This window comes from Notechis scutatus, chromosome 9, assembly GCF_049901735.1.
Source record: "Notechis scutatus isolate UNSWTSFEM ecotype Mainland chromosome 9, rNotScu1.2, whole genome shotgun sequence".
NCBI lineage: Eukaryota > Metazoa > Chordata > Lepidosauria > Squamata > Elapidae > Notechis > Notechis scutatus.
Genome location: NC_142017.1, coordinates 10,220,575 through 10,240,811, shown reverse-complemented (window position 1 = coordinate 10,240,811; position 20,237 = coordinate 10,220,575). Strand labels below are relative to the sequence as shown.

General features: G+C 46.3%; 1 protein-coding gene across 4 annotated transcripts; it reads right to left on the bottom strand.

Moving 5' to 3' along the window:
- Window positions 1–269: 269 nt before the first annotated feature.
- LRP3 (LDL receptor related protein 3) lies at window positions 270–18,391 on the bottom strand. Of its 4 annotated transcripts, XM_087971553.1 has the most exons (8): window positions 18,245–18,335; window positions 18,135–18,208; window positions 11,836–11,883; window positions 10,982–11,120; window positions 7,470–7,678; window positions 4,787–5,873; window positions 2,629–2,761; window positions 270–1,356 (listed from the first exon to the last, which is right to left on the bottom strand). In XM_087971553.1, the coding sequence occupies exons 2-8, from the start codon at window positions 18,199–18,201 to the stop codon at window positions 568–570; spliced, it is 2,472 nt and encodes an 823-aa protein (XP_087827679.1). In that variant the 5' UTR covers window positions 18,202–18,208; window positions 18,245–18,335; the 3' UTR covers window positions 270–567. The 4 variants fall into 4 exon arrangements, with proteins under 4 accessions (XP_087827679.1, XP_026531721.2, XP_087827680.1 ...); XM_026675936.2 differs by having other exon boundaries at window positions 18,135–18,387; XM_087971554.1 differs by lacking the exon at window positions 7,470–7,678 and having other exon boundaries at window positions 18,135–18,391.
- Window positions 18,392–20,237: the final 1,846 nt, after the last annotated feature.

The window sequence follows — 20,237 nt, the reverse complement described above, 5'->3', positions numbered from 1 at the left end:
GCTTTGGTAACGGATCCAGTCTACCTCTGTCAAGGTCACCCTCCTTACTTTTTAGAGTCAGGCAACCATTGCATCTATCCTCTCTCCATGAAAGAGGGGAAGAGAGAAAGAGAGGCTGTGAACGGTCTTTCTCCCCGGCTGTCTATAAGCTATTCTCCGTGCAGACAGACATGCTGTAAAGCAGGGGTGTCCAACCTTGGCAAGCTTTGCTGGCTGAGGAATTCTGGGAGTTGAAGTCCACAAGTCTTAAAGTTGCCAAGGTTGGACACCCCTGCTGTAAAGAGAGAGGCAAAGGAGACTTGGGGGCAGGGCTGGGCTGCTGGGGGCTGGCAGGGGGTCGGGAGAGCCCCTCGCTAAGATCCCCACTCCTGGCTGGCCCCACTCCTGGCTGGTGTAGGCAGAGGGTGGGGTGTCCTACTGCGGCAGGCACATGGGGGAGCTAAGCGAGGTAAGGCGCCCCGTAGTGTCATTGCACCTAGGACGTGGATTATGGGACCTGTGCCATTTGCCCACAGTCGTGGCACACGCGAGCTCAGGATTGACCTTCTGCCTTGCGAACATGACCTTTCAGCACACCAACAAAGACTCGTCATCACTGGGACTCCTTTCGGGGACTGGGAGTGGGCAGGCGGCTATTGGCACTTCCATGGAATGGCAACAAGGAGGGTGAATGCCAAAAGGTTCTTCGTGGCACGAGTGTGGGTCACCATTGGGCGGCTGCTCCCCCCGAAGAGGGAGGGCGGCTCTGTAGGTTTCAGGGTACCTGGACTCCCAGTTTTTTAAGGGCCTTGGGTGAGGCAGTTCTTCCCTCAGTAGCTGAGAATGTCTGCCGTCTCCAGCTGTCCTGCCATGTGACCTGGTGAATTGGTGAATTTCTGTCACTCTTTCCAGCAAAGGATCCCTAAATGTTCTCCCTGAATCTGCCTTGCCGGCTTGTGTGAGTTGTCCCTCGGGGGCATCTTCAGCCACACGGCTGTGCTGGCCCTCAGCGTCCGGCAGAGCCACCGGGCAAGGACTTGGCACACTCTCGGCAGACGGGACTTCCGCTGCTTCGGCCTCCAAGGCCGAGGGGCTGTTGCCAGGTTCAGAAACCCCTCCAGATGGGCCACAAGCCTCTTCCGGAGAGGCCCGGAGACTCTCCACAGGTGTACCGTCTGCGCGGTTCAGGATCCCGTCCCCCAGAACCGTCTGGGAGGTGCGCGTAGGGTTCAAGAGAGGAACCTGGCCTCTCGCTCGCGGCCTGTGAAAGAATCTGTTCCAGAGTCTGCCCAAACGTTGGCGGGAAGAGCTGCGCCTCGAGGAATGGCGCCTCATTTGCCGCCTCATGGCCGTTCGGATGTTCTGCAGCACGGAAGCCTGCAAAGATATATATATATATAAATTTTTTAAAAAATCAACTATTTCTCCTGGTGAGTTTCGTCCAAACTCTAATTCTGATTCAACTGGAAATAAGGAGAAATTTCCTGACAGGGAGAGCAATCAACCCATGGAACAGAAGTTGCCTTCGGAAGTTGTGGGAGCTTCCTCACTGGAAGCTTTCAAGAAGAGATTGGAGAACCATTTGTCAGAAATGGGCGGTGGGGTTGTACTAGATGACCCACCAAGTCTCTTCCAACTCTGTTGATCTGTTAATCAAAGGCTTTGCAAACATCTACATCTTACAGGTAGGCAGTATTTCAGTATTTGAGAGACCGCTGCAAAGAAGAAGGAGTCAAATTATTCTCCGCAGGACCAGAAGGCAAGACAAGAAACAATGGATGGAAACTAATCAACGAGAGAGAAACAACCTGGAATTGAGGAGAAACTTCCTAACAGTGAGGCCAATTAAGCGGTGGAACAACTGGCCTTCAGACATTGTAGGTCCGTGATGGCGAACCTATGGCATGCATGCCACAAGTGGCACGCAGAGCCATTTGTGCTGGCACGCGAGCCACAGGCAAACTAACTCACTGCGCATGCATGCGCCTCACAGCTGATTTTTTTGGGGGAAGGGTGTGTGGTTTGAGTCCTTTTTGGGGGAAGGGTGTGTGGTTTGAGCCTCTGCAAGGCTTCTCAGGTGAAATTATAGGCCCGTTTGGTCATTTCCTGTAATACCGGAAGTGACGAAACGGGCCTATAATTCGGCTTGAAAAGCCTTGCAGGGGCTTTTTCCAAGCCTCTGGGAGGCCGAAAAAGGCCTCAAACCAGCTGAAAAATCAGCTGTGAGGCGCAGTGCAGGTAAGGGGGGTGGAGGGTAATTGTATGTGCATGCGGAGAGGGTGTGGGGAGGGGCGCGCGCAATGCATTCTGGGTGCTGGCATATGAGTGTGGGCAATGTGGGCGCGCTGGTGCACATGCAGTTTTTGGCACAAGAGCCCCAAAAGGTTAGCCACCACTGTTGTAGGTGCTCCATCACTGGAGGTTTTTAAGAAAAGACTGGACAACCACTTGTCTAACATGGTATAGGTTCTCCTGCTTGAGCAGGTGGCTGGACTAGAAGACCTCCAACATCCCTTTATTCTATTTTCTATTCTATTTTCCTGTTCTGTTCTGTTCTGTTCTGTTCCGTTCCGTTCCGTTCCGTTCCGTTCCGTTCCATTCCATTCCATTCCATTCCAATTCCAATTCCAATTCTATTCAAGGCCTTACCTGAGATGCATTATAAACAGGGAAATCTTCCACGGGTGGAATGAGTCCTTGTGCGATCAGCTGCCCGTAAGAAGGAGGAGCTTCACGCCTTACGAACTCCGCCTCCAGGCGAGTCATCTGGGTTTCAAATGCCCTGGAAACGGGATCAAAGGAAGAAATGAGGGACAGAAGAGAGAAATTGACCAGGTAACATCACTGCGGACAGATGGGTCGCTTCCTGCTTCTTTCCATCGACAGGAAGTCCTTGACTTACAACTATTTTGCTTAGTGAGCATTTAAAGTTACAAGGTCACTTTAAAAGGTGGCTTACGACTGGTCCTCACCCTTATGATGGCCACTGCATTCCCACAACAGTCACATGATCAAAATTCAGGCAACAGGCATGTATTTGCAATGCTTGTAGCATCCCAGGGTCACATGATCGCATGGCCTGGGTCCAGTTTACTTGAGGGACCTTTTTGTCCCACTGGGATTAGCTGGTACCGCTCGTGCCGGCAGAGAAGGTGTGCTATGGCCACGATTATTCCGCCGGGTGGGGTCAAGGAGGAGTGACTTCTCTGCTGTGGCTCCAGCCTGTTGGAAACATCTTGCCCGCTGACCTGAGGTTCGTCCCAACTCTCCCTATCTTTTCCTAAGGGTCTAAAGACGTAGCCATGCCAGTCGCCCTGGAGTCCCAGTGGGGGAACAGAGCAATGGAGGTGGTTGTTTGTTCCAGAGGTGGTATTCCACAGGTTCTGACCAGTTCTGGAGAAACGGTAGCGGAAATGTTGAGTAAGTCGGAGAACCAGCAAATGCCACCTCTGACTGACCCCGCCCCCATCTATTCTCTGCCTCCCGAGTCCCAGCTGATCGGCTGGGTCTTCTTTGGTTGCCCTGCACAGGAGAACGGAGCTGGAAAGCAGGTTAGAGGGGCGGGGAGGGAAGGGGGATTTTGCAGCATCCTTCCCCTGCCACTCCCACCAAGCCACGCCCAAGGAACCGGTAGTAGAAAAAAATCTTGAATCCCATCACTGGATTGTTCCCTCTCTCTGGAACCTCATTCCCTGTCAAGGTGATAATTTAAGAGCTGATCGGCTGATGCAATGATGGGAATGAGTCAGAAGGTCTTTGTCTGTTATCCCTTTAAGAGCCTGAGTTATAAGAGGAGGCCCTGCTAGAGTGTTTGTTGGTCCCTCGAGTTTCTTCCCTGTTGTAATTGCAGACACTGTTTGTAGCACGTGTATCAGAGGTGGCATTCAGCAGGTTCTGACCAGTTCTGGAAAGCCTGTAGCAGAAATTTTGAATAGTTCTGACTGGAGATTGTACAGTATCCTTCCCCTGCCCCGCCCACCAAGCCACCCCCACAGAACCGGTACTAAAAAAAATTGAATCCCACCAGTGATGTGTATGCATAGTATCCCTATATTCCTATTGTAGATAAAAACCGCTATTTGATACAGACCATTGTTGGCTGTACTTGCTCCTGGGCTGATACACGTGATAGACCTTTGCAAACTCTTGACACCCCACCCTCAGAGATTAGAAAGGTCCACACCCTAATACTCTTCTGGAAGTTGCTGAAGACCTGGTTCTGCCAGTGGGCCTGAGGAACCCAGAGCAGGATGGAGCCCATTAAAGGGCTCGTGTGATATGTTGTCGTTGGAGCGGAGGGTGTGTGTGCTATTTTATTATGTTATTTTATTCATTTGCTATTCTTTTATTAGTTTTATTGTGTTTTATATTGTTTTTTATTTTATATGTATGTATATATGAGAGAGAGAGAGAGGGAGGGAGGGAGGGAGGGAGCCTGGACTGTCCATCAGCCCTCAGATGGAGAGTCAATAGCTCCCAGGTCCGGAGGTGGCTGATGAGGAAGAGGAGGAACAGCTGGGTCCAGTCCTGACGTGCAGATGCACAGAAGGCAGAGGAGAGGAGAGCAGTGGAAATCTATGGGCTGGTCCTTGGGATAAAAGAGCCACTGCTGCTAGCGAAGCCCGACCCTAGCTCTGGGGATAAAAGGCAGGGGATGGAGATGAATAGATGTGGTAGATAACTATTCATCTTCCGGCTGGAGGGATTTGTTAGCCTGCAGTGAGAGGTTTGAGTTCACTTCACAGGGTTTGTCATGTTTGAAGAGCTGGGTCAGAACACAGTCCCAACAGCATCCTCGTCTCCTCACCGGTATTCCCTGCTCCTCAGAGAGTAGAGCTTGAAGGCACAACCCAAGGCGATCACCAACAGCAGCCCACAGACCAGGCTCCCGATCAGAGCAGCTGTGATGACCTTCCGCGGCACGATCACCAAGCAGTTGTGCTCGTCGCTGCCATCCTGGCAATCCTCCTGGCCATCACAACGCCAGGTCTCAAAAATGCAGAGGTTGGTGCCGCAGTGGAAGTTCCCCGGCTGGCACACAAAACAGTTCTTCTCATCTGACCCGTTGGGGCAGTTCTTCTGGTTGTTGCACCGGTCGAGCAAGGAGTAGCACAGCCCGCTGTTCCCCTCGCAGGGGTACTCGTTCTTCTGACAGGCGGGGCAGTTCTCCTCGTCCTTGCCGTTGGCGCAGTGCCACCACCCATCACAGTGCTGCTTATCGGAGTAACACTCCTCATCATCCCCGCACGGGTGCTCCCAGGGGAGGCAATACCCTTTGACTTGATAGGTTGCGTTGAACCCGTGACCGGTGCTTTTCGACCAGGCGTAGTACAAGATGGTCATCTGCCCCTTGGAGGACTCCAGGCTGACCGTGTGCTTGTTATTCCGATACGAGAGCGTCTCGATCAGCCTGTCGGCTTTCTCCTCTAAGCCATCGTACACCTTCACGTAATCCTTGTAGCCCAGCTGCAAACTGAGCTGCAGAAGAACGTGGCGGTTATCTTGCGTGTCCACCTGCCACGTGCAACAGAGGTCGGCCCGACTCCGGTCCAGGCGGAACAAATCCGGCGAGGCAAATGACCCGTAGAAATTGCTCAGTTTCTTGCCGCAAGAGAGATCGGGGCAATTTTCTTCGTCGGAGCCGTCGCTGCAGTCTTTCACGGTGTTGCATTTCAGCTCGTTCAGCAAGCACTTGATGGAATGGGCAATGTTGCACTGGAACGTCCCCGAAGGACAGAGGTTGGATTGGGGCTCCGTCGGGGGGAGGCTGCAGTTTTTCTCGTCCGAGTTATCCCCACATTCGTCCATGGAGTTGCACTTCCAAGTGATGGGGATGCATTTGCCATTGAGACAGTGGAATTCGTCTGGTTGGCAGCTGGCTTGGCCAACCTTTCCTGCGAAGACAGGGAGAGGAGTTAAAAACTTCTACTGCAAGCATTAGTGATTTATGTCGGTGTTAGATTTTTATCCTGCCTTTCTTACTTTGTAAGTAACTTAAGGCAGCATCTAATACTCTTTCCTCCTTCTCTTTTTCCTACAGCAAACCTGTGAAGTGGTTGGGCTGACTGGCCCAAAGTCACCCTGATGGCTTTCATGCCCAAAGCAGGACTAGAACTCCCAGCCTCCTGGAGATTGCCACAAACTCACCCTGATGGCTTTCATGCCCAAAGCGGGACTAGAACTCCCAGTCTCCTGGCTATTGGCCCAAAGTCACCCAGTCGGCTTTCATGAATAAACTGGGATTAGAGCTATAGAGTATATGGATTATATGAAGTTTGGAGTGACCTCTGGTTGCTATCCTGATATTAAAGATAACGTTTCACTGAACTAAGTGCTACTTGATAGACACATCTAGGCAGGTTTCTTGCCAACAAAACCAAGTTTACTGTTGCCTTCTTTCATTTTTTTAAAAAACTTCCACAACTAAACTATAGCTCAATATTGTCTGGTGGTCTCTCCACTAGCAGTATCCTTGGGAAGAGACAAACGAGGGTCAGACTCACCAAACAGCAACATAACACAACACAACACTGAAATTCTATCTTGGCAAACACAACCTTCTGCTCCCAAGCAAAATATTCTCCCCACAGTTCTGTCTCTTAAACTGGGCAACGTTCTACTCATAAATCACTTTACAGTTTTCTCCTACAGGACCTCACCCGCAGGACTTAACAAAAGGCATGAGAGAAGACAGGAGTCACGATTCCAACAGTTATTCCCATTTAAATCATGAGTCTCGAGCCAAACTTCCAAAACTTAAAAAGGACTTATTGGGAGTTAACATGTCCGGCACTGCCTGGGTGTAGCCGACTCTGAGACACATCATTCATTGTCACCCTTGACCCTGGTTTTCTCCCACCCCCTGGGTGTATCGTAATTCATAGTCTCCAATGGGACACATCCATAGCCAAGAGTCATCAATCATGCTCTCCAGTTAGAATTTTGCAGGGCAGAAACTTCAGTCACCTAGTTACTATCTTTGAAAAACATTTATGGAATGCAGTTTCGATTTTGCAAGCTGCTGCACTGCTCCCCGCTCCCTTTCTGTTGGCAACTCTAGAAAGACCATAGAAATATTTTATGAGTTGACAACAGGAGTATGGCTGGATTCACACAACACATTAAGCCATGGTCAGTCGATATTGTTTGTTGCACAAAAACGATAGGTGGAATTCATATAGCGGAGCACGCCATAAAATGTAGTTGGCAAACCTTCCTGGCTACCTATATTCATACAACATGCTGAGCCAAAATCAAGACACATGCACATTGTGGTGTGAACTAGGTCACAGTGAAAATTGTGTTGGACGTGGACCCGAGAGATGTGAGTTTATTTCTGATTTACTCTTAAGGCCTGTTAGCTTATTCCAGTTCGTTGTCCTCTCTTCATCGGAAAGCCACCCCAGTATCCTTGCAAGAATGAAATGGAATTAATTTATCACACAGACATGATATCCAGAAATGGAATGAAGCAAAAGAGCAGATTTTACCTCGAATGTAAGAAAGGCGAAATCCCTGAGCCTGCGCTGAACTTGATGGATCTGAGTGGAAAAAAATCCAGATGTGGTCCCTGGCAGAGATGAACGAAGGAGGGATAAAAGATCCACACACTTTGTACTCCTCCCCTTTGGAAGAAGGACCCATCATCAACCAGTCTATGGAGCATTTGGGAGAGTCCTCCACATCAAAGTTCTTAAAACTACCAAGACAAAAAGATGGAGAGAAAAAAAAGAAGATGAAGATGACATACAAATGAAGGAAAGGCAACCTGGTTCACATCTTGCATTCCATCAGAGATTGGTGACCTTTGGGAGGGATGGCACTTGGCCTCCTGACCTTCTCAAGAACTTCAGAGATGTATGTTTTGTTGTTATTTTTGGGCACGGGAAGGAGGATCCTGCCAGGATCCTGTCGTAAGTATGGGGACCAGTCGTAAGGCATTTTTTTCAGCATCATTGTAACTTTGAATGATGATTAAGCAAATGGTCGTAAGTCAAGGACTACCTGTATTTGAGAGAGAGAAAGAGAGAGAGAGAGAGAGAGAAGATAGATGGATGGATGGATGGATGGATGGATGGATGGATGGATGGATGGATGATGGATTATGGATCATAGATGATAGATATACATACATACATACAGATAGATAGATGATAGATAAATTGATTGAAAGAGACAGATAGATAGATAGATAGATAGATAGATAGATAGATAGATAGATAGATAGATAGATAGATAGATAGATAGATAGACAGATGAATAATAGTGATAGATAGTGATAGATAGTTAGATAGATAGATAGATAGATGATAGATGATAGATGATAGATAGATAGATAGATAGATAGACAGACAGACAGATAGAGATATATAGATAGATGATAGATAGATAGATAGATAGATAGATAGATGATAGATAGATGATAGATAGATAGATAGATAGATGATAGATGATAGATGGATGATAGATAGATAGATAGATAGATAGATAGATAGATAGATAGATAGATGATAGATATACATATACATATAGATAGATAATAGATAGATAGATTTAGAGAAAGATAGGTATAGTTAGAAAGGATGGATAGAAAAATAGAGATAGATAGACACACAGACAGATGATAGATAGATAGATAGATAGATAGATAGATAGATAGATAGATAAATAGATAGATAGATAGATAGATAGATAGATAGATAGATAGATAGATAGATAGATAGATAGATAGATAGATAGATAGATAGATAGATGATAGATAGATGATAGATAGATGGATGGATGGATGGATAGATGATAGCTAATGGATGGAGGGATGATAGATGATAGATATACATATACAGACAGGCAGACAGACAGATAGAAAAAGAGATATATGATAGATAATTTGTTAATATCTAAATAATTTTGTCATTATTATTTTTACGTGATTCAGGCAGAGTGATTCTGACAGCTTGTAACAAAGCCACAATGACTAATCGGCAAAAGCATTTTTATAAGCTGTAGCTTAAGAGCTACAAACAAGATTCCTTTTGTTAGTGTAACTGAAGGTAGAGTGAAATGTTAATTCATTAGACCAGGTGGAGGGGAAGGATCTCCATTACTCTTGAGTGTGCATTACATCACATATGACATCATTCACATCAATTATATCAATGGTAGCAATAGCCAAATGGCACAAACAGCTCCGAGTGAGGTATATCATTTGCATAATGACATATGTGTCATTACTCAATGATGTAAATTGCTGACATAATTACACTTCCAGATTATTTTGGTGGGATGTCTGTAAAATCTGGAGTCTGTTGAATTGAGGTGTCACCGCTGTGTAACAATGTCTGTAGTTCTTTCAACAAAAAGTTTGTTTAATCAAATGCATTCTTATTTGTATACATTCCAATATAAAATATTGAATCCTGCATTACTGTTTTGGCCATCTCGGGTCAAACTATTTACTGGCTAGGGTAGTCCCAACACACTAAAGTGGGCTACAAAAGGTTGTGTACTTTGTGGCTCAGGCTGCTGTGTGAACTCTGCCTCCATCTTAAGTCAGAATTTTGTTGACTTCTTTAAGCACAGCCAATCGCATGAACACAACCGTTCTATTTAGGGTTGAGGATACCCTAGGAATATTCTGGGCCCTACAGCATACGATATGGTACAGCAGCAAAGGACTACCTCTACCATACAGTACAGGTAGCCCTTAACTTAGAACCATTTGTTTAATGACCGTTCAAAGTTACGACGGCACTGCAAAAAGTGACTTATGACCGTTTTGCACATTTACGACCATTGCTGCATCCGGTCAAGTGATCAAAATGGACAACTGGCATGCATTTATGACAACTGCAGGATCCTGGGATCACGTGATCCCTTTTTGCGACCTTCTGACAAACCAAGTCAATGGGGAAGCCAGATTCACTTAAGACCGTGTTAGTAGACAGTTGCAGTGAGTCACTTAACAACTGTGGCCACAAAGCTCATCAAATGGGCAAGATTCACTACTGTCTCCCTTAGCAACTGAAATTTGGGGCTCACATTGTAAGTCGTAAGTCGAGGACTACCTGTAAACGCAACCAGGTCAATCAAGCCATGCTTAAAGCAGACCATGGCTTAGTGCAATGTGTGAGCATGGTCCCTGCCGCACACTCGCCCTAACTTTGATCATGTAGTCCATCCGAAGCTAAAACCATGTTTTAACTCCAGGAAAAGCCCTATAGAACAGTGGTCGCCAACCAGTGGGCCGGGAACCACTGGTGGTCTGCGAGAAAATTTGGGTGGTCCGCAGAGAAATGTCACCCCCAAAGCAATTAATCCAGGCTGCGCGGGAACACAAGGCTGTGCCACCCACATGGCCCGTGGGAACACAAGGCTTGCGTCACTTGCATTGGGAACAACATGAGGTAGTGAGGGGAGGGGGGAAAGGGGAGAGGGGGGGAACTTGCCCCACACACCTGGCCTGGCCACCGGGCTGCTTCTTTCCGCTTCTTTCTTGTTCTGCTTTTGGCTGCATGCAAGGAAAGCAGCAAAAGTCTTTCTTTCTCTCCCCCAAACCCCGCCAGAAATGAGTCTTTGGGACCCTGAAAGGCATCCTGCTCCAAGACGCTGCGCTGGCACGACAAGTCTCACAAAGACTCATTTCTGGCAGAGTTTGGGGAACATAAAGAAAGACTTCTGCTGCTTCTGCTGCTTTCCTTGCATGAAACCAAAAGTCTCTCTCTCTCTTTCCCCTGAGAACGGAGCTGGAGACGGTATCTTGCGATCCCAAATAAAGAATAATTGATCGTAGGAAAACGGGGTGGGGAATTTTCCTGCAGACTTTTCTTGGGATTTTCCCAGGGTCTCTGGTCCACGAGATTTAAAATTATGAGTTTGGTTGGTCCCTGAGATCCAAAAGTTTGGCAACCCCTGCAATAGAAGACACCTCCGTCACAGGTGAGCCTCAACCACACCTGAAACTCAACAAGGACTTTTTTTTTAAAAAAAAAATCATACAACTCACCTAATCGTGATGACATCGCCACGATCTCCTTGGATGTACCAGCTGCAGTTCATGGCCGGGAGATAGTTGAGTGGCCAGGAAGGGCTGTAAATGACCCCTCGCCGTTCTGTATGCTGCTCTGGTTTTCCACTACAAGCGGCTGTCGGAGGTAGCACCAGAAACAGAAGGTTAGAACTCCACAGCATTTTTCACCTTTCAGAGAAAAACACCCTCAGGTTGATCTTTGCCTTATCAATTCCTCTTCCTTCTACTTTACTAAACTCTTCGCTCACCTGGCTAAAAAGCCCCGGAACTGGCTTTTTTTCCTAGCAGAGGATCAATACCCTAAATAGGCCTGCCAAAAGGAAAGGATTTTTTCTTTTTCTTTTTTTTGCACAAAGCGAGCCAAAGAAATAAACATGATGTGCAAAACCGGTTAAGAAATCTCCTCATGGTCAGGTGGAATTCAGAAGCAAAGCTAAGTACCATTAAAAGAAAAAAGAAAAGAGATCAGCTGATTCAGAGAAGCGATTGATTTTTTTTTTTAATTATTTTCTCCTAAACCAAAACACATTTTACTTTCCAAAATTAGTTTTAGAGGCAGGGGAAAGTTCTAAATTTGTTGTCCTGGTGTTGTTTCTGGACCCCAGAGATAGTAACAAGATGCTATTGACCATCTATCTGATGAGCAAATGATTAAGGAAGCCATTCAGGGAACATCTCAAGCATCCTCTTTTGATCCATGCTTTTACGCGATACGTTTTCACGTATTTTGAAAGGGCCCATCTTTTTCCTCACATGATACTTATCCGGGCTGATGAGTCCCCAAGGAGATGATGAAACTTACATTATAATGAAAAGGAAATTTATCTTACCTAAGGAAGGGACCGCACTCTCAATTTTCCCAGTCAGGAAGAGATTCACTGTTTTGAAAATCCAAAAAACACAAATTAGATGTTACAATGGTGGCATTTATGGTAAGATATTGATCAAAAACATACCTATATCAGATATGTTTAGAAAGTGTTGCTTACAAGGCAGCCTGGGCTTAACTTTTCACGATGTCTGAAGTAAAAGAACGATGAATAAAATAATGAGGCATATACCGGCAAAATTTTATGAAGTGGGAAGTCTGATGAGGAAAAAATAGGATTTTGGCTGGCTGAAGAATTCTGGGAGCCGAAATCCACCAGTCTTAAAGTTGCCAAGTTTGAAAAACCCCTGATCTATACCAAGGAGGTGTTAACCACGATGAAGTATGATTTGCTTAATTGTAGTCTGTATAAGCTATGGGTGGCTCAGTGGCTAAGACGCTGAGCTTGTCGATCAGAAAGGTCAGCAGTTCGGCGGTTCGAATCCCTAGCACCGTGTAACGGAGTGAGCTCTCGTTACTTGTCCCAGCTTCTACCAACCTAGCAGTTCAAAAGCAGGTAAAAAAAATGCAAGTAGAAAAATAGGGACCCCTTTTGGTGGGAAGGTAACAGCATTCTGTGCGCCTTCGACGTTGAGTCATGCCAGCCACATGGCCATGGAGACGTCTTTGGACAGCTCTGGCTCTTCGGCTTTGTAACGGAGATGAGCACTGCACCCTAGAGCCGGAAACGACTAGCAGGTATGCGTGAGGGGAACCTGTACTTTTATCTTTTATAAACTACAGTTAACTCCCGTGTTATGACATGTTATACCAGTATTTTTCAAACTTGGCAACTTTAAGATGGGTGAATGTTCTCTTCCACCCTGGCGCCTGTTGCATCTCCATGCCCCCTGCAAACTTGGTGACTTTTAAACCCTGCTTTTCTCTCTCTGACTTCCCCAACCTTTTCAGACACTTCCCAGCACCTCCCAGGTTTGGTCTTCTCCAAGCGCCTTCTGGTCCTTTCCTGCTAACACTTTAGCTCCTTGGTGGCCCAGCGGGTCGTTGTAATACAAGGTGTAAAACTGAGATTTCAACGCATTGTGCAAACCAGTCTAATGCAATTTATTCAAAAGTCCCTGCCTATGCAAACCGCAGCTTAGCAGGGAGGCATGTGCAACATCACAAACACAGCTCCAGAAGACTCACACGTAGGCAGTCAGTACAAGCTGCAATGACAACATGTCACCATGTTTGTCCTTTGATTTCGTTTACGGATTTGATGAGTCCTGACTCCAAATGGCTCCAGGCAGCTCAGAGCAGCGGTCTCCAACCTTGGCAACTTTAAGACTGGCGGACTTCAACGTTGCCAAGGTTGGAGACCCCTGCATCCCAGAATATCATGACACCATAACAGGAAACAACCAGCAACCAAGCCAACACAACAAAGAGAAAGAAGGCAAGAGAACCTGGAAGTTGGAAGACTTTTTAAGTGCAGAGAAGAGCAACAACAAAAGATTAGGGGAAGCTAAAACAATGACACAGGAATTGGGAATATCTAGTCTAGTGAAAAAAGGGATGACATGATAGCAGTCTTCCAATATTTGAGGGACTGTCCCAAAGAGGAGGAGGGTCAACCTATTTTCCAAAACACCAAAAGAGAAGAGGAGAAACCATGGATGGAAACTAATCAAGGAGAGAAACAACAGTTAGAACAATTAATCAGTGGAACAACTTGCCTCCAGAATTTGTAATTCTCCAACAATGGAAGTTTTTAAAAAGATAACCATTCGTCTGAAGTGGTGTAGGGTTTCCTGCCTAGGCAGGGGGTGGGGCTAGAAGACCTCCAAGGTCCCTCCAACTCTGTTATTGTTCTGTTATTGTAATCTCACATCCAGAGGAGGGGGCTCCAACCATGCTAGCCCAAGTAGCCCGTGACTTGGGAGAGAAAAAATATATTTGCAATGAGAACAGGCTGGGAGCGTCCAAATCTCAGCAGGAGCCTTACTCCCCTAGGTAAAGGAAAAACACTTTCTTAAAACACTCCATTCTAAGTGCCCAGGGTGCTTTTTCAAAAGGCAACTGGACTTTCTGGTTTTTCTTTGAAGGTATTTCGCTTCTCATCCAAGAAGCTTCTTCAGCTCTGAAGGTTTTTTTTAGAATTTAGAATTCTTTCTTGGCCAAGTGTGATTGGACACACAAGGAATTTGCCTTGGTGCAAATGCTCTCAATGTATATAAAAGAAAAGATACATTCTTGAGTTGATAATAGTCATAGGGTACAATAAGCAATCAAATCATACTAGGAAACAGTCAATATAGATCGTTAGCAGGGGTGGGATTCTACCAGTTTGCACCTATTCGCTAGAACCGGTTGTTAACTTTCTAAGCAGTTCGGAGAACCGGTTGTTAGAAAAAATTACTGGCCTAATCCTGTAAGGAAGGCAGGAAGGAAACATTCTGGTTTTCCTTACAGAAACTGCCTCTCCGTTAACCTTATTACATTCTTGGCAGGACTAGACTTCCTGTCTCAGGAATGGAGTTTTTTTTCTCCCTCCTTTGCTGGTACTTTGCTTGTATGGAGTGACCCTTCAAAGTTACAATGGCACTGAAAAAAATGACTTAGGACCATTTTTCACACTTATGACTGTTTCAGCATCCCCACAGTCATGAGAGGCCAGGCGAGGAGATGTGTGCCTCGATGTGAGTGATGTTGAGTTGGCCACACCCAGCCAGTCACATGACCACCAAGCCATGCCCACCAGTCACATGACTACAAAGCCATGCCCACCACCAAAGCCACGCCCACAGAACCGGTTGTTAAAAAAATTGAATCCCACCCCTGATCGTTAGGATACAAGTGACAAAGTTACAGTCATACAGTCACAAGTGGGAAGGGATGGGCGATAAGGAGTGATGAGAAGATTAATAGTAATAGTAGTGCAGACTTTGTAAATAGTTGGACAGTGTTGAGGGAATTATTTGTTTAGCAGAGTGATGGCATTGGGGGAAAAACTGTTCTTGTGTCTAGTCTAGTAGCTTCTTGGATGAGAAGCAAAACGCCTTCAAAGAAAAACCAGAAAGTCCAGTTGCCTCTTGAAAAAGCACCTTTGGAACAACCCTGACCTGAATGACTCAGAATCTCCATAGAGTCCCAACCTAGACAGGCTGTTTAAACAGGTCTTCTCGAAGAAGCTACAACTGGCTTGCTCCGCTGAATAGGCCAGCGAAAGCCAAACAGACCCCTTTTTTAATCTCTGCAGAATGCTCGATGTGACCTGAAAAGGCCTTTAAAATTCAGCCTTGGTGCCGATAGCCTAGAGCACTGGCACCTTTCATTAAAACTACATCACAGTATTCCCAAAGACTCTGGCTTTTTATGTTATTTCTATTTATAGAATAGCATTCCTGTTGATGGCAGAAAGGAGAAAATAGACCTGGGGGAGGGGAAGAGGGGGAGGCAGCTGCTTACATCCCTGGGGTTTTTTTTTTCCACTCAATGTTTATCCACCAAAACTAGAAATCTGTACATTTATACATCCTCACTTTCAATTCCCTCCAGCTCCTGGCTCCAAATTGTATCTCGTATCAATGACTTCCACTGATCTTAGATCAGGAGCTTAAAGACTCTAGGCTGATTACCAACTTGACTCTGCCATCCCAGGCTCAGCCTGTCCTTCTACTACAACTATGGACCTCTGGGGATCCACAAAGCCAAATCAACAAATATTTTTAAATGTCTCAGTTTTAATTTCTAATGCAGCAAATGCTGATAGATACAATTCCTATCCAACAATGTTCTTTGAGGTCCTCGGTTATTCTTAAGGATATAAAAGGGTCCTGAAACCAAAATATTTGTGGACCACTGCCCCTAAATTAAGCATAAACGGCAAGGCTTATATATATATATATTTCCATTTGTCCGCACACAAGGTAATCAACACTAATGACATTATCTAGTTTGGTAATGAAATGTCTGAAAGAAAACCACTAAGCTCAGACAGCATCAAGGACCTGATTATCAACACTGTATTATACAAGAGCACACAACAGATACAAACTCAATGTTAACCGCTCCAAACTGGATTGCAGAAAGCACAACTTCAGCACCAGAGTGGTCAATGCCTAGAATGCACTACCTGACTCTGTTGTCACCTGCTCAAACCCCCACCCCTTTAACCTCAAACTATCTGCTACTGAACTCACCCCATTCCTAAGAGGTCTGTTAGGGGCGTGCATAAGTGCACCATCGTGCCTACCATCCCTGTCCTATTGTCCCTATTTATTCGTACCTATTTCCCGTATTCTTATTCATGTTTATACTTATACCTATTGTCTTGAAAGCAACTGACAAATCAGATAAATAAAATAAAATAAATAAATATTTGGGGAAGTGTTCGCCCACAAGACAAACTTACAAAGCAGTCTGTCAAATTAACTCTTCTTATTCACACTTACCAAGAAGTAAACCTATAGATTTCATCCACATTAATGCATCTTCATCTTAGAGGAATTATTTAGTGGTTTTTTTTAAGTGCCTTCTCTTTACAAGTGCATCATTGATAACTAATACGTAATTAATCAAAATCTGAGGCTGCTAACGCTATGCAGACTGTCTCTCTCTATTTCTCTCCATAATGTCTCTCTATCAAAACTCCTGGAAAAATGAAGAAGTGTTACTGCAACTGGCAGGAGAGAAGACAGGAAGTGGAGCACACAGGAAACAATGCAAAGAATAAAACAACCAATATGGTAAAGGACATCATATCCTGATATTACTCAACTGCCATCCACCCTTGATATTGCTATAATAGTTCGCATCCACAGTCTCTTACATCTTCTAAAGATGAGCAGGTACAAATTAAAAAGAGGGAGCTAGTTAAATGTTCAGACAACCTTGCCATAAAGCCTATGAAGATAACATTGCAAGCTTTTCTGAAATCGGTATCAGACCAAATAGGCTACTATATAAAATAAATATACCTCAATAGCAAGTTCCAGAATTTTTTAATTGAGCAGAGACATTAAAGGGATGCCAAAAGAACAGGTTAGCACAAAGAGTCATAATTATAAGGACCGGAAAGTTATTGCTATGTTCCGGCTTATGCCGTGAAATTTTGCAGACTATTTGACTTCCCGGGCCAGGAAATCATTAGATTCCTTTTCTATCCTACGACAAGAGTCACAACTTAATGTTTGCCTTACAGTCCAGATTGATGCAGCTGTTTAGAAATGAGCCTGAGTGAACTAAATGGGCTTCCCAGGTAAGCTTATAACCGACTTTATAGTTGCATTATTATCTCGTAATGGCTTTTATAAGTGCATTTCCTGCCTTTGAGCTAACTAAAAATCTATTCTAAAATGTGGTTCTTCATTTTTTTTAAAAGAAAGATTGCTTTTTCTATGTATTATTCATATCTGGACATTTTCAATGGATTGCATTAATAAAAGTGTTGTTTTTTTTAAATGTCCCGAACGCGATAGAATTTCTATGATGTCATCAGCAACAAATCAAGCCCTCCCTAACCCAAACTGCCCAAACTTGTTGCAAAATGGAATCGTGGCTTCTTGCCTTCCTCCCTCTTGCCTACCAACTTAGCCAAAGCCGCTCCAGAGAGAGAGAGAGAAAACCAACTCCACCTCCCTCCACGCACCCCACCTTAAAAACCACAGGCCCCACTCCGACTGCGGAACTTACACCAACCCCTGGTGTGGCAGCTGGAACCATCACCCCCGCCTTCACTCCAGCAAACAAAGCTGATGTCACTTCGATCCCGCAGTGCCCTTGCACGAGGAAAAACACGCGTGCTCGCCTGCTGAAGACTGCAGCCATGCACGACTCCCGCTCTCCCCACTCGGGACCAGCCAACAGCGCAAAACCCTATCCAGGTGAACCTGCGCAAAAGCGTAAAAACGCTTTTCCTTTCCAAGGTGCACCTTCATTTGAGTGGATCCTAGACTCCCCGGTGTGTGCGTGTGTGTGTATTGGGGGGGGGATTGTGTGACCTTAGGAGTCCCCTAGGTTGTCCCGCGGGGCGTCTGCGGCTCTCCCCGCGCAGGAAGCGCTCCCAGGCGCCCAGATCGAGCGGACCCGGGTGGGAAAGTGCGCGCAAGGACTCCAGACGCCTCCTTCGCCCGGCTTCCTGCGGGTCCCACGACTAGATACCCCTACCTGTCCAACCTGGGGGGCTGATCTCCACCTGCCCTACACCTGGGGTTCCTCTATCTTCTCCTCCCGCCCCCACCCGGGGCACCTGGAAGACCCCCTCCCCAAAGGTCCAGGGTCCGAATTCCGCGTCGGATCGGGCTGGCCTCGACTCACCCAAGCAGAGCGCAGCCAGCGGTCCCAGCGCGCCCGGGGACCGCGGCTCTGCAGACGCCGCTTCCATGGCGGGCCGCTCTCCGCGCTGCGCCTCGGCCGCCCGAGCGGGCGAGGATCACAGCGTCGCGGGCAAGCGGGGAGCAGCATCCCGTCCGGGCTCCATGGCCCTCGCCTCGCCTCGCTTCGCCCGCTGGCGACGGCTGAGCTGGGAGGCCGCCGCCGCCGCCGCCGCCGCGATCTGAGACCCAGCCCCGCGTGACGCGACGGCTCGGAGGGGCAGGTCGACAGTAGGCAAATCGCCCGGCGGGCCGCCGCCTCCTCCTCCTCGCCCGGCTCCGCCCCGCGCTTCCCCTGCCCGGCCGCCGCGTCTCCGCGCACCCCGGGGCGCTGGAAGAGGATGCTTGCGAGCCTTGCAAGAGGCGCAGCGCTGCAAAGAAAAAGGCAGGCAGGCAGGCAGGCGTGCGTGCCCCGGAGGATGATGACACGCGTGCCTCTGAGCATGCACCGAGTTTCTTGCCGCGTCCCCCGGGGCTACCTGCCGGAGCAGAAGTTGGGGGTGGAGAATCCGCGGCCCCGCCGCAGGGAAAGAGCGAGAGGGACGAGCGGGATGCTTCTCACGGGGGAAGAGAAGCTGGCGAAGACCACGCGCGATGCGCTTTCGCCGTGGCTGGGTCGTTGATTCCTCTCGGCTTCTGTTCTCGGGATGCTTTTGGGAACGGTGAGAGTCTCTGGGCATGCACAGAGTTCGCCCAAAGGGGGAGTAAGGCAAAACCTTTGGGGGCTGACAAGCAGGGGGGGATTGACTGACCACATCTGGAAATGAGTCTAATGAGAATAGAATAGAATAGAATAGAATAGAATAGAATAGAATAGAATAGAATAGAATAGAATAGAATAGAAATTAGGGTAGGATAGGAATTAGAATAGAGTAGAATAGGAATTAGGATTGGATTGGATAGGAATTAGAGCAGAATGGAATAGAATAGAATAACAATAGGATAGGATAGGATAGGATAGGATAGGATAGGAATTAGAATACAATAGAATAGGAATAGAATAGAATAGAAATTAGGATAGGATAAGAATTAGAATTAGAATAGAATAGAATAGAATAGAATAGAAATTAGGATAGGATAGGATAGGAATTAGAATGGAATGGAATAGAATATAATAACAATAGGATAGGATAGGATAGGATAGGATAGGATAGGATAGGAATTAGAATAGAATAGAATAGAATAGAATAGAATAGGAATTAGGATAGGATAGGATAGGAATTAGAATGGAATGGAATAAAATAGAATAGAATAAGAATAGGATAGGAATGGGATGGGATAGGATAGGTTAGGATAGGATAGAAATTAGGATAGGTATAGGGGTAGGAATTAGGATAGAATAGGAATAGGGTAGGGTAGGGTAGAACAGAACAGAACAGAACAGAACAGAACAGAACAGAACAGAACAGAATAGAATTTATTGTCACTTTGAATGTACGCTAATCAGCATACATTAAAATGAAATGTTGTTGCATTCAGGTCTCAAAGGGTCTCCACCTCAGATTCTCAGTCATCCCCCTTTTTCAGGAGGCAACTAGACTTTTTTTGGGGGGGGGGGGGTTTGCAGACGTTTCACTTCTCATCCAAGGCGCTTCTTCAGCTCCAACCCATCATCTAGTCATCCAGGCCCTGAAAAAAGGCGACTTATGACTGTTTTTCAAACATCCGTTTGCAGAACTCCCCATGGTCACATGATTAAACATCGGACAACTGACTCATATTTGCAATGGTCTCCCTGTCCCAAAGTCATGCGATCCCCTTTTAGCAACCTTCTGACAAGCAGAATGGGGAAGCCAGATCCATTTACAAACCTTGTCACTGGTTTAGCAACCGCAGGGATTCACTTCACTGTGGCAAGAAGGGTTGTAAAATGGGGTCAAAATTCACTGAATCGCCGTCTCACTTAGCAACAGAAATGTGGGGCTCAATTATTAAGTTGAGGACCGCCTGCATTTCATAACTTGCTGGCCAGGCCTTATGGGAACTGTAATTCATTGAATTTTTTTTTTTTAAAAAAATTCCCAATTTAGGATGGAAATTTTTGCCA

Bases quoted from the DNA above. Each gene is read 5' to 3' on its own strand.
- LRP3 (XM_026675936.2), bottom strand. From the start codon at position 18,201: ATGGAAGCGGCGTCTGCAGAGCCGCGGTCCCCGGGCGCGCTGGGACCG. The intron at 7,679-10,981 runs GTGAGTTGTATG...TTGTCTTGGTAG, and splicing joins GGCGATGTCATCACGATTAG to TTTTAAGAACTTTGATGTGG. The intron at 5,874-7,469 runs GTAAAATCTGCT...CTGTCTTCGCAG, and splicing joins TCGCCTTTCTTACATTCGAG to GAAAGGTTGGCCAAGCCAGC.